We start from the raw sequence: 16,856 nt of genomic DNA on the forward strand, positions 1-16,856 counted from the left end.
ACATTAATTAGCTTACTTTGGATAGCTTAAGTTTTGGATTACCTAGATTGTTTAGTATTATAATAATTTGAAATGCATAATATATATAATTTTGTGATATGCTTGGATCATTTTATGTATTTCAGGTGTGGTTGTATTGTAAAAACAAATTTATTTAAAAAAAAAAACTACGACGTCGGTTAGTGTCAAAAATGATGTCAATTGATGTCTGGTAGTGCATAGTCCGGCGTTTTATTTGTTTTAGTGGCTCACCCCAAGATTTTCTCGCTAAGCGCGGAAGAGGCACGCTCATAGCACAACTCAACATCGGTTTTAGTGGTGGTCGGTCGTTAATTTTGGCGTTTGTTAACATGGATCTGACGTCAATTGACGTCCCATGTGGAATCTGACGTCAAATTGACATCTCCCAATAAGACGTCGAGGCTAGGTTAGATGTTGAATGTCCAAAATAACAAATGTCAAAGACCTTTTTTTGCAGTGGTCACATAGGGTATTGTATTTATAATAGAAGAAATATGGGTTAAGCCTAAAATATAAATATGAAATAATATCAAACAAACTAAAATAAAAGATAAATAAAATATATCTAATACTCCCCTCAAGCTTGTGCATACAAATCGTATGTATCAAATTTGTTACTAATATAATTAATAAAGACTTACTAAAAATATCGGTTTCTGCACTCGAGTGATACCAAATACTTAATGATTTGCGAAGACAACATAGAAGACAAAATACTAACCCAGAAAACTCTTCATGAGCAACAAATCTTGGAAGTTGCTCTATGTAAATCTCTTCTTGAAAATCATTGTTGAGGAATGCATCCAGTGGATAAAGAGGTCATTGTTGAAGAGTCACAACGACTATAAATAAACTAACAAAAGTCATATTTGTCACGGGAGAAAAATCATATATGGATGGGTCAAACGCAATGGTAAGAAAAGGGAGGTTAGCAGTGGAAGATACCATTGATAAACAAGAGAGAAACCTTAAAAATCCTAGATTCTTCAATAAAGGCACTTGAAAAAGGAAAAAAAGAAACATCAATGCTCTAAATAACTGCCTGAGAGGAGACGGGGATGTGCGACTACACACGATAAACCTAAAAGAGGAAAAAGAGTGACCTCGACGCTCTAAATCGTTGCTTGAAAGGAGACGAGACGTGCCACACAGACGATGAAGGGAGCCGATCCACAACTTCAAAAGGCGTTTAAAGCATGTGGGAGCTCCAATGAAGGTGTCGTTGACGACATAGTGGTCACCCGGCCAACACGATCAAAAATGTGTGATCGTCAGTCGAAACTGGAACTCTTATAATGGTAGTAATAAATGATGACAGTAGACACTAGCGCCACCGACAACAATATATGGCACTGCCTCCGACAACAACAAGTGTAGTGGTAGAGACAACATAAATTTTTTTCCTCAAAAGAATCTTAGGCTTTAGCTACCATGTTAAATATAGTGAAAAATATGTATATGATTAATCTTTCGTGTGTTGAATATCATATTATATTTTAACAGAAAAAATATAGACTAAACCCAAAATACAAATAAGAAATAATAACAAACTATAAATATAAAATAAAGATAATATATATAATAAACGTAAGAGTATTATTAACATAATATTGTTGTTTGTTACATCGAGTTTCACCAACTCCTACTCTTCAACTTCTTTCTATTATTAGGTTATGGTTAATATTGTTATTTTTATAATTAAATTTTTACTTATAAAAGTTAAAATTTGAAATTGTCTCATGACTTTTAAAAAATGAATGTTGAAGTCATGTTGGTTGGACATAACTTATTCTAAACTTTATAATTTATTTTTTAAACATGGTTATTGTATTTGTGTAAAGAAACACACCATTTATTTAAATTTTGGAATCAAATTTTTTTAAAAGAATTTATTTTAATTTTTAAATTTAATATTTAAGAACTAAATCACTTTTTTTAATTGTATGATATTAGAATAATTATTTAATTTTAAGAAACGGAAATCAGTATTATCTTAAATTTCAGAAGTTAAAAAGCAATATTCTAGTTTATTTATTTGGGTCAATTTGTTTTCTCTATAAATGGTTTCTATCTTTTCCAAGAAGACAGCCGCCGTCAGCAACTCAGTATTGAAAACCTCCTGCGTCAAAAACTGGAACACATCACTTTTGTAACACGAAACCTCCAATTTCAATTTTTATAACTTTTTGTATATTTTATTTTTATTCCTTTTCTCTTAATTTATCCTTTATTTCTTTTATTCATATCATACATTTATTTATTTATCTTCATTACACCCAATTTATAGTTGGGACCAACGTGTAACCTAGCTATTTGTTAAGAGTGGAAATATATGTGATGTCATACGTTTATGTTGATTTTTTATTTATTGTAGATTATTATTTTAATTTAAAAAATAAAATAATTATTTTAATTTAAAACCATTTAAATAAATTTAATTAAATATTATTCAAACACTAAAAGATAATAAAAAAATATACATTAAAAAATCATCTTTATTAATGATTTAGAATAGATTATATATATATATATATATATATATATATATATATATATATATAATATAATACTTTGTGTGTATATATTTTGTTTATAATTTTACTTTTTAAGTATTTTTTAAATTAAAATAATTATTTTATCTATTTTACTTTTTAACTGATTTTATTTTTCAAAATTAAATATTTTTCTTAAATTTGACTATTATTTCAAATTAAAATAACCATTTACAAAATAATTATCTAAAAGAATAAAAATAGTCTAAAATAAAATTGTAAAAATGATTTAAATTTACTTTTATAATTTAATAACAACAATTTTATTCTTTTATTATGAAAATAAACAAGCATAATATTTCGTAAGGGTTTTATTACATTAAGAAAATGAATTCCAATTTTTAATTCGAAATAAACATCTTAATAGGAAAAGGAAAAGAATGTCGGTGTAGCCAGAAATATTATTATAAATAATTTATCATATCTTTTCAACTTAGATCAGTTATTAACAAAATTATGAATACTTTAAAACAAACAAAAATTAAATAAACTTTGTTAAAAATGTCAGAGTTAATGAATGTTCATTATAAGTTCAAATTCAATCAATAAAAGGTAATTATTGTAAACGTACTCTAAAAAATGTTCTTTAACTTCCCTAAATGTAATTTTCATAGGAATTGAATACAAATGCAAAAAAAATTATTACAATTGACATTCCTTACTATATATTTTTAAAAAATGATTACAATTGACATTCTTATATATTATTTTCTATCTTCAGCATTATGCTGCTGCTCTCTGTAAAAAAATATATTAATAAAACATTTGGTGGGATTAACTTACTACAGAAAATTTGGATAATTTATACAAAGATTTACGTTTATTAATAATATAAATTCTTATAATGTTTTAATGACATAACATATATTCTAAAAACTATTTAAATTTACCATTCCTACATTTCCCCATCAAAATTGCAGGATTAAATTTATGAACTATACTTTTTTAACTGATACAATAATTAAGTAATTTATTTTTTCATAAAGCATATCCCAATATAAAATTATATTATTAACAGACATTTTTGCATCGAAATTGTAGTAATGTATAAATAATTAACAACATACAACTATCCATACTCGTTTATAAAATTTAATCATTTTAGCGGTTTTTTAATTTTGACAATTATGATGTTTCTTTTAATATTTTTAGTTTTAAAATAAAATCAAGCTTATACAAAATATTATTGAACACATGATTAGACTTTTGATTTTCATAAAAAAAAAAAATTGAATTACTGTGTAGGCGGCTAAATTAATGCAAATAGAACTAAAGCCCCACTCTTTTGACCTCTACAAATTTAATAATATATATATATATATATATATATATATATATATATATATATATATATATATATATATATATATAAAACTCACCGGTCAAAGGACTAATAATGTGTTAGGATGTTTTATATATGCTTGATATTAATTTTAAAATTAAAAATAACACGGGTTACGTAATTTAGTTGCATCAATATTTTATTCTCTTTTTTTTTTCTTTATAGTTCAAAATTTACATTTTTATTAATGATCACTATGTCGTCCACAGTAGGTTTCTGCAGTAGTTACGTTTTTGTTAAAACCATTTTTTTTATTTAACAAACCTGGTTTTAAGGGTCTTGTAATTATCAGAAAAAAAGTAAATTTTTAAATTATAAAAAAAGAATAAAGACAAAATGTGGATGTCAACTAATTATATAAATTGATTGGAGTATTGTATAATTGTCTACTCAAAGCCAATAATAAGAATAAATTGCTAACCAAAAAGTTGGATGAATTTATATAATAAATCATTTAAGTGAAATTATTTTCTGTGAAATATTTTTGTCATATTTAATTTATAGGTATGAAGACATCAGCCAAGTCATCACACATTGTCATATCATAAGCGTTAGATACGGATATGTCTTCAAATAAATAATATATATATATATATATATATATATATATATATATATAATATAATTTGTAATATAATTACTCTTATTAAAATCAGTATTATTTGAAACACAATATTTATGACTAAAGCCAAATATTATTTAAAACATAATTACTCATATAAAATACAATTCAAAAAATATATATAAAAACAAGATTAGTTACTAAATATAAAGATAATGTAACAATTTAGAAAGTAGAGAGTTAGAGTTAATAAATGTTTTAAAATAATGAGACTAAATATTTTTAAGTTAAAATAATTCAATAAAATAAATAAAAATTCTTAAACTCATCCCATTACTTAAAACATCGATGATCTCTTAACAATTATTTTTCTTAACTTCCTTTCTAAGATTTCTCAATCTTTTCGTCATCTAATTCACAATCAAAAAGTATCACAAAGTTCTTAGGAGATCACACTGGAGTAATTTTCACATCTATCCGATCAATTTCTAGAATAGAGTAAGTAAATTTTGACTCCTTTTTCTCTTTCGTTTCTAATTTGAAATTCCATGAAGCGATTCTTTGTCGCATACATTCTTTGGTTTCTCTTTCTAATTCTCTTGCAAGCTCTGGTCCAAAGGACTCATTTTGTTCTCAATTCGGCGTTTTGTAGGTGTTTTTAGAGTTTTTTGGACTCTAAGCAATGGAGTTAGAGTTTTAGAGATCTATTGCCGATCTAAGGTAAGGGAAGCTAGTTGCTAACTTTAATTTGAGTTGGTGTTGTATGTTGGGTAATTGTATGTATGACAATTTGATTATATTAAGATTTTAATAATTATGTTAGTGTTAATTTATTTGAATTATGGGTGCATTTGAATTTTGTATGATTAGTTTTTGTGTGTGATACAAAGTTTGATGATGTGGTTGTCATGAATTGTAAGTTAAGGTTTGGTATGGATGTTGGGAATTGGTGGTGAAGTTTATAGAGTAATTAGTTGAATATCTAAGGATTTTATAGTTAAAATAGAGGTTTTAATAGTCAAAGTTGTAAAAAAATGAGTGGAACTGATTAATATGATTTTTCAGGTCTGTTAGGGGAGCATTTTAAATATGTTAGGAGTTTGGTTGGGTAGAAATATGATATAGAACTTAGGGTAGTTCAATTTTGGTGTTTTGGATTGTTTTAAAGTGTAAAAATTGATGTTTAGAGTAATGAGATTGTGAATTAGAGGGTTTAGACTAAAGTGGACAATTTGTGGTCTGTAATTGAGTCATTTAGGACTTGTCTAAGCCTTTAGTATGCTAAAGTTGGTGTAGGAAGTAGTAGAATGGAGTTTAGGTATACTAGAATGACTAATTGAGGTTCAGAGTGGTCAATTTAAGTTAGAGATTTGTTTTTAGATGTTTCTTAGTGCGTAAGAGGTTATAGGAACCATTCAAACTTGGGTAGATGGTCACCAAAGAGAGTTTTAAAACCTCGTGTAGCGCCCAGGCGCCCCCAAGAACCCTCTTAGCAGCCCTCATTCCAGTGGCCTGACATGTGAGCGTCCTGTTTGGGGGAGCTAAGCACCCCTAAGCCAAACTTTGGATTTTCAATTTTTGGCATGTTTTGGGATGTACTGTTTTGGTCTCTATGATGCATGTGTGATAATTTAGCATGAGCTTTATGGTGATGTATACAGTGTTATGTCTACTTGTTTATTAAATGGAAAAGGTATGGAAATGAGTTCTAAGGAGAAACTTTTCTTGGTGTGGTTTCAAGTATTATTAGTATGAATGCAGGGAGCTCAGTCTTGAAGGTTATCCTAACGCTATAATGGTATTTCATTATCAAGTAGAGAAGATTGACACATGTGGTCAAAGTAACAGGAGGTCTTAGTCTAGGTGCTTTCAGTATGGCCTACGACGTGGTACAAACTAACCTTGTGAGTGTGGTAGGGTGAAACCCATTGACAATGACTTTGCAAAGTAGTAGAGGCCACTGCACAATCCATCATAGCTCAACATTCATTCTAAGTCTGGATAGTCTAGTCTAGGTCATTGTATGTTAAGATGTTTGGTTTGATTTATATTATATCTTATATATGTATGAATTACTTTAAGTTTATGAGGAATTGTTTTTGTATCTAGCTTACCTTTTATTTTTTTATTGTGGTTGTATGTTTCTTTGCTTCTTTTCTGACTATGATCATCCGGTGGGTGTGAGCAGAAAGAAATGATGTTTCTTTGAAGCAGACGTTAGATGAAGGTGTTGCAGATGTTTAATATCTTTACTTAGCTATCTTATATATAGTTTTGTTTAACTAGTTTGTATATAAAGTTCCTTTATAATTATTTGGATGACTAATCTATCTTATTAAAAATAGTAATGACTATATAATAATTATAATGTATTTCGGGATGTTACAAACAACGCTTTAAACATATTCTTTCTAGAAAATATCAACACTTCCTTAAAATTACAAAGATAAGGGATTGCTATAAAAAAAATCAGCTTACGCATGTCTTATTACAAAAATTTCATCAAAAATATTTTTTTATAGAAAACTTCTATAAATAATGTTTAAGAAGGAAAGATCCATGGCAAAAACTTTGGAGTTGTGTGATTCTTCTTCCTCTACTAATTCTTTTTGTGTGAAATGTGCATTCAATGTTCTTGAATAAGCATTAAACTTGCGTTAATAATTTGACAGTATCTCTTAAACACAACAAATTTTTATTAGCATAAATAGGTAGCTTTTTTCCATTTTTTTAGGAAGATGCATGATCTTGTACAGGTGGCTAACTCTACAATATCTTATCTCACATTTTTCAAAAAAGTCTTACGTATGAATATCTTTCAACATGTTTTTTTAAAAAATTTATTGCTGATAAAATATTGCGAGATCCAAAAAATAAAAATAAACAAAGAAGCATGCATACATTCCTTACCAACATTAAATAAAAGTTTATTAGGTTTGACATATACTGTACCATTGTATGTCGAATAAAAAACTTAAAAAATAATGTATAATTGCTTGCAATCAAATACTTATCAGACAAACAACATAAAGACAACTTTTATGTTTGTAAAATAAAACTCATTAAACAAAGTTCAACTTAGGTCTGGTTAATAAAGTAGACATTTTACATATGACATAATCTAATTTATAAAAAGATATATTTTAAACTTAGTCGTTCAAACACAATTAAAATTAAACCAAGCTCGCTTTTAACTTGGATCTAACACAAAATAATTAATATCTATAGAAAATATTTAACAATAGAAATTCAGATTTTGGTGCCAACCACGTTTCCTTCTCATATAATGCAGGAGGTGGTATGAAACGAAATTGACAGGGTAACACTATGCACTAACCCAAAAACACTCCGAGTTTTGCGATGAACCAAACCCATAAGCATAAAATATGTATGCTAAGCTCCTTGATTCTACTCTTCACCTTCCATTTTTGTTCTTGTTCTGATACCATATCTTCTGACAAAGCCATCAGAGATGGCGAGCTTCTTGTTTCCAAAGGCAAAACCTTTGCTCTTGGGTTTTTCAGTCCAGGAAAATCCAAATCCCGCTATGTGGGAATATGGTTCAACAACGTTCAAGAACAAACTGTTGTTTGGGTTGCAAACAGAGACACTCCCATCAATGACACCTCTGGGGTTCTCTCAATCAACCCAGATGGAAACCTAGTCCTCCACCACAACTATAGCACTAGTCCCATTTGGTCTACCAGTGTTTCACTCACACAATCAAATAGCACTGCCACTGACGTCATAGCTCAACTCTCAGACCTAGCAAACCTTCTTCTGATTCTTAACGACACCAAAACTCTCATCTGGCAAAGCTTTGATCATCCCACAGACACCTTGATTCCATATCTAAGAATTGGTTTCGACAGAAAAGCTAACCAGAGTTGGATCCTCCAATCTTGGAAGACAGATGATGACCCCGGAACAGGTTCTTACACATTGGAACTGAGCAGCACTGGGAAGGCACAGTTGTTCTTGTATCACCAGAACCTTCCCCTGTGGCGAGGTGGATCATGGAACGGTGAATTATTTATGGGTGTACCCAACATGAAAAGAGATTTGCTTACTTTTAATGTTTCTTTTACTGAAAACGAAAACCTCGTAGCTCTCTCATTTAACCCGCGCGATAAGTCCTTGATCACTTGGGTGGTAGTCCAGCAATCAGGTTTCTTTAACGTATTCACTCGGGATAAGCAAAAGAATCAGTGGAACAGGTACTGGTCTGTGCCAATAAACCAATGTGATAACTATGGAACCTGTGGATCAAACGGTAATTGTGACCCTTTGAACTTTGAGGAATTTCGGTGTACTTGTCTACCTGGGTTTGAACCCAAATCCTCACATGAGTGGTACAATAACAGAGATGGGTCAGAAGGGTGCGTGAGGAAGAAAGGTGTATCCGTTTGTGGGAATGGAGAAGGGTTTGTGAAACTTGAAGGCTTAAAGCTGCCTGATACCTCTGAGGCAACTGCCAAAGAGGGTTGGAGTTTGGACGAGTGTGAGAAGGATTGCTTGAGAAACTGCTCTTGCACTGCTTATGCAGTTCTTGATGTGAGGAATGGTGGAAGTGGGTGCTTGGCATGGCATGGAAATTTAACAGACATACAAAAACTGAGTGATCAAGGCCAAGATTTGTTTGTCCGTGTTGATGCAGAAGAACTAGGTACTTCCTCCCACTATTTTTTTCTCTGTATGAATTTAACACCACACATATATTTTAACATTCTGCTTCAACCTATCTGAAATGTTTCTTCTTGTCAGCAAATTATAACAAAAAGACAAAAGGATTACGCGGTAAAATGAGGATTGCTGTAATTGTGACTGCTTCTGCAGTAGCAAGTATCATTATCCTCTTCGCTCTGTATTTCCGGTGGAAGAAGAAAACCAAAGGTTAGTGTTCTGTTCTTTATAATTATTATTTAAAAACAAGAATTAAAATAAGTGCATGTCAACAACATAGGAATAAGAATTAAAATAATAACACATGCCAACAACATATGAACAAGAATTAAAATAAGAGCATATCAATAAAGAAAGCAACATGAACATAAAATGTCTTAAAAAACAATTACAAGTGATGCAACTAATGAAACTAAAAAAAATAGAAAACATGGTTAAGAAATAGAAATGGAGAACACCCACTTTATAAGACTTACAAGAAAGAAAGTCACTCTGTGAAGGAACAAATCTCTTAAAAAATCTGAGTTTCTTATTCACTCTAGAGTATTTTTATAAGAGCCAACCTGACTATATAAACCGTGTTGATGCTGAAATTCAAATGGAAATTAAGAGGAAAATTTAAATTTAAATGTTAGACATTCCATACTTGATTGTGGTTTTCATTCTCCTCCAAACACTATGTTTTCAATGTGCTTTCTGAAACTCTTGTTTCCTCTTTCTTTGATTGGCAGTTTAATTGAGCTTGATTGAATTTTGAATTGAAGTCTAATTTTAATCCAAACTACAACTACATATCTAGTTGTAGAAACAAAACATTTTTATTCTTTAATAAGTAATACTGATATATCAGGTATTATATATATGTTAACTCCATTCACTAAATTCTTCTGCACCTTTCTTTTATTATTTAAGAATGTGGTGGGTTATATTGCTTCAAGTTATATCTCAAGGCATTTATAATTTCAGATAAAGTGATGCATCATTTAAACCAATTTTCCCCTGGACATGACAATGGTATCCAAAGCAGCACGCATAGAAATCTTCCGTTTTTCAGCCTTAAAGTGATAATGGAAGCCGCAAGAAATTTTAGTGATGAGAACAAGCTTGGGCAAGGTGGATTTGGTTCTGTCTACAAGGTAACTCAAACTCCATCATGCTTGAGCAACTGTTGTGAGAAGTGTCTTTTATGTCTTTAGTTTTCCTTGAATAGAAATTGTTGAAAAATGATGAAAAAAAAAAGTGAAATGGGGTTGAAGAGTTATAAACATTTCAGGGCTGTCTAGCCAATGGACAAGAGATAGCAGTGAAAAGATTGTCGGAACATTCAGGTCAAGGGACCGAAGAGTTTAAAACTGAAGTTACATTGTTAGTTAAACTTCAACACAGAAATCTAGTGAGGCTGCTCGGTTGTTGCTTTGAAAAAGAAGAAAGGATGTTAGTTTATGAATATTTACCAAATAAAAGCTTGGACTTCTTCATATTCGGTTTGTCTTTCTCTACTCTCTCTTTATTACAAAGAAAATGTTATACTCCTGTTTCATTTCACTTCTTTATGCATATCTGAGAGTTTGAACGCTAAATTCAGATGAAAAGCGAAGGTCATCACTGACTTGGGATAAGCGGTTTGAAATCATTTTGGGGATTGCTCGAGGTATTCTATATCTTCATCAAGATTCAAGGCTGAAAATAATTCATAGAGATCTAAAAGCAAGCAATGTACTCCTTGATGCTGCAATGAATCCCAAGATCTCAGATTTCGGTATGGCTAGAATATTTGGAGAAGATCAAATCCAAGCAAGGACGAGAAGAGTAGTCGGAACATAGTAGGTGTATTATTCATGTAAAGACTGCTGTTATTAATATGTATTATTTATAATGTTTTAATGGTTTTTGCATGTAGTGGCTATATGGCACCAGAATATGCCATGGATGGACGGTATTCAACAAAATCTGACGTCTTTAGTTTCGGGGTCTTACTCCTGGAGATTATTGCTGGCAAGAGAAATACAGACTGTGAAAGGGGAAGATCCTCCCGAAATTTAATTGGACATGTAAGTTGAGAAAGAGTAGTCATTAAAAGTGGCTAACAAAATTATTTTGGCATTATCAGTGAGTGGTTAATTTAGTGATTATGTTATAAGTAGGTTTGGATACTGTGGACAGAAGGAAGGGCGTTGGATATAGTTGATTCAACACTGGGTGAGTCTTATTCTCCAGCTTTTGTTCTGAGGTGCATTCAGATTGGTCTATTGTGCGTGCAAGAAAATGCAGCGTATAGACCTTCATTGTCAGAAGTTGTTTTCATGCTAGGCAACGAAACAAGTCTTTCCCGTCCCCAAAAGCCAGCATTTTTACTGAATGGAGATTTGGCCGAGTCATCAACATCAGGTGGTGGATCTTCAATAAATGAAATAACAGCAACTACTGTGAGTGCTCGTTAGCTAAAAGGCTACCTCAGACATGTATAAATTGTTCACACTTTACATAAAATGTGAATCTTGCGGGACTTGTAGGGTAGGTTCTATAGTGTTTAGAGTGTTGGAATGTGGCCATTATGTGCATTTGTGTGATGGTAGAAACTTTAGAGATTAGATCTTGAACTTCTGCGACACAATCTAATCAGAGAAAAGGACATCTTGAATCTATGTTTATAATCTTGATTCTTTATCCACTGGTGGTTGGTGTTTTTAAGAGGGATCATGATATATTAACAATTTTTCTTAACAACTTTTTGATAATAAACTATATGTTATTATTTTATTGGTCCGTATATTTGAAACGAACTAATCACAAACCATCACATAGACCGTTCTAAAAAAATTGTCAAAAAAAGTTGTTAAAAAAACACAGTGTTGCTAGTTCTATTACCAGAGTCTTCCCTTAATTAAAATCTAACTAATTATTTAGTTCATAATCTATTATAATATAAGAAAAAAATATATTAACTTTATTTTATTTTATTCACAAGTGTTTTAAAAATAATTTTAATCATTTGATTTTTTTAATTTTTTTATTTATATTTATTTTATTATTACAATTGTATGAAATTTATTTTAATTTTGGTTTAAACTCTCGCATCGTCTTCGTATTTGTTGGGAATCTCAAGTCGGTCCTCATATTTGCAATTGTCTCAAATGAATTCAAATATTTCATAGACGACGTTAACATATGCTCACGTGGTGCATGTTGATGTAAAAAAGTTTTATTATGTGGAACTTTTTAAAATTAAGAGTTTTTGACGTGAGGAAATTTATTCCTAATCGAACCAAGGAATTTGTTTCCAGATCTGGTCAGACTCCCTCCACCACCCACTCCCACATGGACCTCGTCGCCCATTGCGAAGCTCTCAGCCTAACCCATCTTCTCTCTCTTTCTTTTTTATCTCTCTCTCTCTCTCTTCACACAACACTTTTGCCTTTTTGCTAATTGAGCTCCTTTTTATGCTTATGTAATGTAGTAACAAGAACGGAAGCAGAATACAAAGAAGTAATTTATGTAATCCAGAGGTTCTTCCTTTACAAGTAAAATGGAGTTCTCTTCTTCCCTAATCGTATTGGCCTTGCTTCGTTTTGCAAGAGAATGTGTCATTTTCCATTTCTCTTTCTTGGGTTCTGGTGCGGTGGTCGCAGGGAGGAGGGGCTTGAGTCCGATGAACCAGGCGGCGTTCCCTTTGTGGAGGTGTGTTCTGTAGTGGCAACTCTCTGTTTGTTCATTACTCCCTCGACACCACTCTCCTAACTCAAAGCAAACAAAATCCCTAAATTTTCACATAAACCATTTAAATTTTGTCATGTCATAATCTCTTAATTTAAATAAAAATTTCACGTAATCAAACAATACACATCAACATATTAAGTGTGCACCACGTCAGCATCTGTTAACACCGTCTATGAAAAACTTAACGGACACGACTTAATTGACTCAATTTTTCAAATATTTGGACTCAATTGAGACAGTTGCAAATACGAGGACCCACTTGAGATTCCTCAACAAATATGAGAACAATCCGAGGGTTTAAACCTTTAATTTTTTTATCTATTTTTTAATTTTTTGTATATTTATTTTGTTAATACATGTCTACAAAATTTATTTTATTTTTTAATCTTTATTTTATTTTTAAACCAATTTGTCTGTACTACCTTTTTATTATTAATTTTATCTTTTTATAATTTCTAATTAATTGGTCATTTAATAAAGTATTAAAAAATAATTTATATTTTAAGTATATATTTTTTATATTATTTATTTCCTATTTTTTTATAATTTCTAATTAATCAATCATTTAATAAATTGTTAAAAAATAACTTATATTTAAAATATAAAAATTTTATTCTATATTTTTCATTTTTAATTTTATATTTTTATAATTTATAATTATTAGTCATTATATTTTCATTTTTAATTTTATTATTTTATGATTTATAATCATTTGATCATTAATAAAATCTTTCAAAACATATAATTTATTTTTATTTCTTAAAATAATATTATTTTAAAAAATAATAATATTTCAACTTTATCCTTTAATATATAATAAATTATTATTTTAGTTCTTAAATAGAACTATTATTTTCTCAAAGGATAATGATATTTTGACAATATTTTTTTGATAACATTTTAACATTATCTACGTGTCATTCTGTGATTGGTCCAAAATTACTCCACAATTAATAATAATAATCATAAACACCAACATGGACCAATCACAGAATGACACGTAGGTGGTGTTAAAATGTTGACAAAAAAATGTTGTGAAAGTATCATTATCCTTTCTGAAATTTGAAATTTTCATATCAATATCCAAAATATCAATTATCTATAAAGTTCGAATTATATTACGAAGCTCTTTGCTCGCCTTCAGCCACAAGGTACGGTGTGTCTTTTGCATTCAATCTCAAAACCTCTCCTCCACCTATAAATAGGTGTCTTGTACTTTATCCAAAATCACAAAACACATTTTTCTTCTATCTCTCCATCTCAGATCTCTTTTATTCTCTCATTTTTCTTTTTTATTCTTCTATTATAATGGATATATTTACTCCTTTTAGAGTTGCTTGTTAGTTTGATATCCTCAAAATTTTTTGAGAAATTCATGTTGTATCTTAAAAGACTTGCACAACATATCGTGGATAATTCTTTAAGATAGTGAATTTACACACATCGTGAAGTCTTTTATTCGTGATATTGTTAGTATTTACAACAATCTTCAAGACTTATGGTTAACATCAATAACCCAAATTTAGAGAATAAAAAAATTTGTTTCCAAAACTTAGACGGTCTTTACGAAACCATTTTCGGATGTGTCAAAAATCAAGGTATTCTACCTTATTAGACATGTATGGAGTTGCTACTGCTTTCTTATATCCAAAACCCGACTCTAGTATCCCTTCAAAGCAAGTTGAAGATTGGATTCATTTGAACAAGGTGTGCTAACGCACTTTACTTAGTGCATTGTCTAATGACTTGTTTGATGTGTATTTTCTTATAAGTAAGCAAAAGACATTTGAGATTCGTTGATTCTCATATATACTGTCAAAGATGTCGCCGACAAAGATTCGTCATAAGAAACTACTACGCTAAGAGATGATTGAAGATAAGGACACAAAGACTTAAATCAATGAGAACCACAAGCTGCTTGAAAATATCAGAGTAGAGAACATAATTCTACCCGATAAGTTTGTTTCAAAACTTTTGATCGAGAAATTGTCACCATCTTGGATTGACTACAAACAACATCTGAAACACAAGCACAAGTAGATGTTGCTTTCAGAGCTTATTACGCACATTATCATTGAAGATACCAACAGGAAAGAGTGTGCTATTGCAAGGGCCAAAGCTTTTTTCTCAAAAGCAAATATGGTAGAAGACAAACATTTTCCAAAAAGGTACGAAAAAAAACTTGATCACAAAAGAAAAATAATTTTCAAAATTTTTGTCCTAATGGATCTAACCCCAATTTTAAAAACAAGGAAAATTGCTTCGCATGAGAAAAGTCGAGCCATCATGCAAACATAAGTGCTTTTTCCTCCTACACTAGTGTAGGGGATGAGGGAGAATATGTTTACCTTGGTGATTCCAAGATAACTCTTGTCCTAGGAAAAGGAAAAGTTCTTCTTAAGCTTACATTTGGGAAAACTTTGGCCTTGAGTGATGTGCTACATGTGCCCCCTATCGGAGTTAATTTAGTCTCTGTAGTACTATTGGGAAAAGTGGGGGTTAAACTGTTATTTGAATATGAAAGGATTGCTACGATAAAAAAATAATATTTTCATGCAGAAGAAATATTGTGATCAAGGTCTCTTCATACTCGATATATTTATGAAATGATTAATGAATCAAGTTCTTTTGCTTACATTGTAATGTGGCATGCTAGATTAAGACCTTTGAATTCCTCAGATGTTGTGAAATTACAATGACTAGGATTAACTAAAATGCATGATAAACATAGTAGTAAATGTGATATATGTGTGGAATCTAAAATAACAAAGACTTGTTATCTAGTAGATCGTCAAACTGAATAGTTAGGATTAATTTATACTAAAATAGTTTATTTTTTAAAAAATCATGTCTAGAGGTGGTACACAATATTTTGTAACCTTTATAGATGATTATTCTAGATACATCAAAGTTTACTTAATCAAAGATAAGGATGAAGCCTTTGATGTGTTTTCAACTTATAAAGCAATAGAAAATCAATTGAATAAGAAAATTAAGAGGATTAGATCAGATAAGGTAATGTTACCCTATCCTAAGAAAATGAAAATAGGCTATAAAACCTCTAATTGAATGTTCCTAGGCTATGCTGAACATAATGTTGCCTATACGTTTCTTGTTCTTAAAAGTGTGTGATTAAGCGTAATACTATAGTGGTGACAAAATATGTTGAGTTTTTTGAAAATGTTTTTGGCTTAAAGGTTATTTAGACGTCTAAACCTATTGATAATAATAGGGATGCCATGTGTAAGAATTTGAGAAGAAGTAAAAGACAAAGAAAGGAAACTTATTTTGGAGATTACTTTTATACTTATCTCGTTGATAATGACCTAACAAGCTTTGTAGAGGCTACTAGTGCTCCTGATGCAAAATAGTGAGATAAGGCCATTAGGACTAAAATTGAATCAATTCAGAAAAATAATACTTAGACCTTAGCATATTTGCCTAAAAGAGCAAAACTCATTGGTTATAAATGGATCTTTAAGAAAAAGTATCACCCTGATGTATTTATAGAGAAGTATAAGACAAGATTAGTAGCAAACGGTTTTAGCTCAAAAACCCAACATAGATTATTTTGATACTTTTGCCCCTATGACTAGGGTTCCTCTATTCGAGTAATTTTAACTCTAGCAGTTATCCATAAACTAGTGATACACAAAATGACTGTTAAAACTACTTTTTTTAATAGTGATTTAGGGGATAAAATATATATGACTCAACCTGAAGGGTGTGTTATACCTAATAAAGTATGCAAACTTTTAAAAATTTTGTATGGTTTGAAACAAGCAAAAAACAATGGTATGAAACACTTGGTAATGTATTGGTTTTTTTAACACCCATTCAGGATGCTACTAAACACTTAAAATTTTTCCTACATATACTAACATAATTCTTTTTCATAAAATTAAAAATCAAAACATTAAAACGTTCATTTATTTCATCAAATAAATGTTTCACTTAGTAAAATTTATTACTAATAATA

At 30.2% G+C, this 16,856-nt stretch overlaps 1 protein-coding gene across 1 annotated transcript; it reads left to right on the top strand.

The window, feature by feature from the left end:
• The first annotated feature begins 7,796 nt into the window (after positions 1–7,796).
• LOC124821500 (G-type lectin S-receptor-like serine/threonine-protein kinase RKS1) lies at positions 7,797–11,817 on the top strand. The gene is made up of 7 exons (XM_047293390.2): positions 7,797–9,143; positions 9,242–9,370; positions 10,127–10,296; positions 10,434–10,644; positions 10,746–10,983; positions 11,061–11,211; positions 11,305–11,817. The coding sequence occupies exons 1-7, from the start codon at positions 7,838–7,840 to the stop codon at positions 11,599–11,601; spliced, it is 2,502 nt and encodes an 833-aa protein (XP_047149346.2). The 5' UTR covers positions 7,797–7,837; the 3' UTR covers positions 11,602–11,817.
• The last annotated feature ends 5,039 nt before the right edge of the window (positions 11,818–16,856 follow it).

Source organism: Vigna umbellata, chromosome 9 (genome assembly GCF_029865625.1).
Source record: "Vigna umbellata cultivar VRB3 chromosome 9, Vumbellata_1.0, whole genome shotgun sequence".
In the NCBI taxonomy this organism is placed as follows: Eukaryota; Viridiplantae; Streptophyta; class Magnoliopsida; order Fabales; family Fabaceae; genus Vigna; species Vigna umbellata.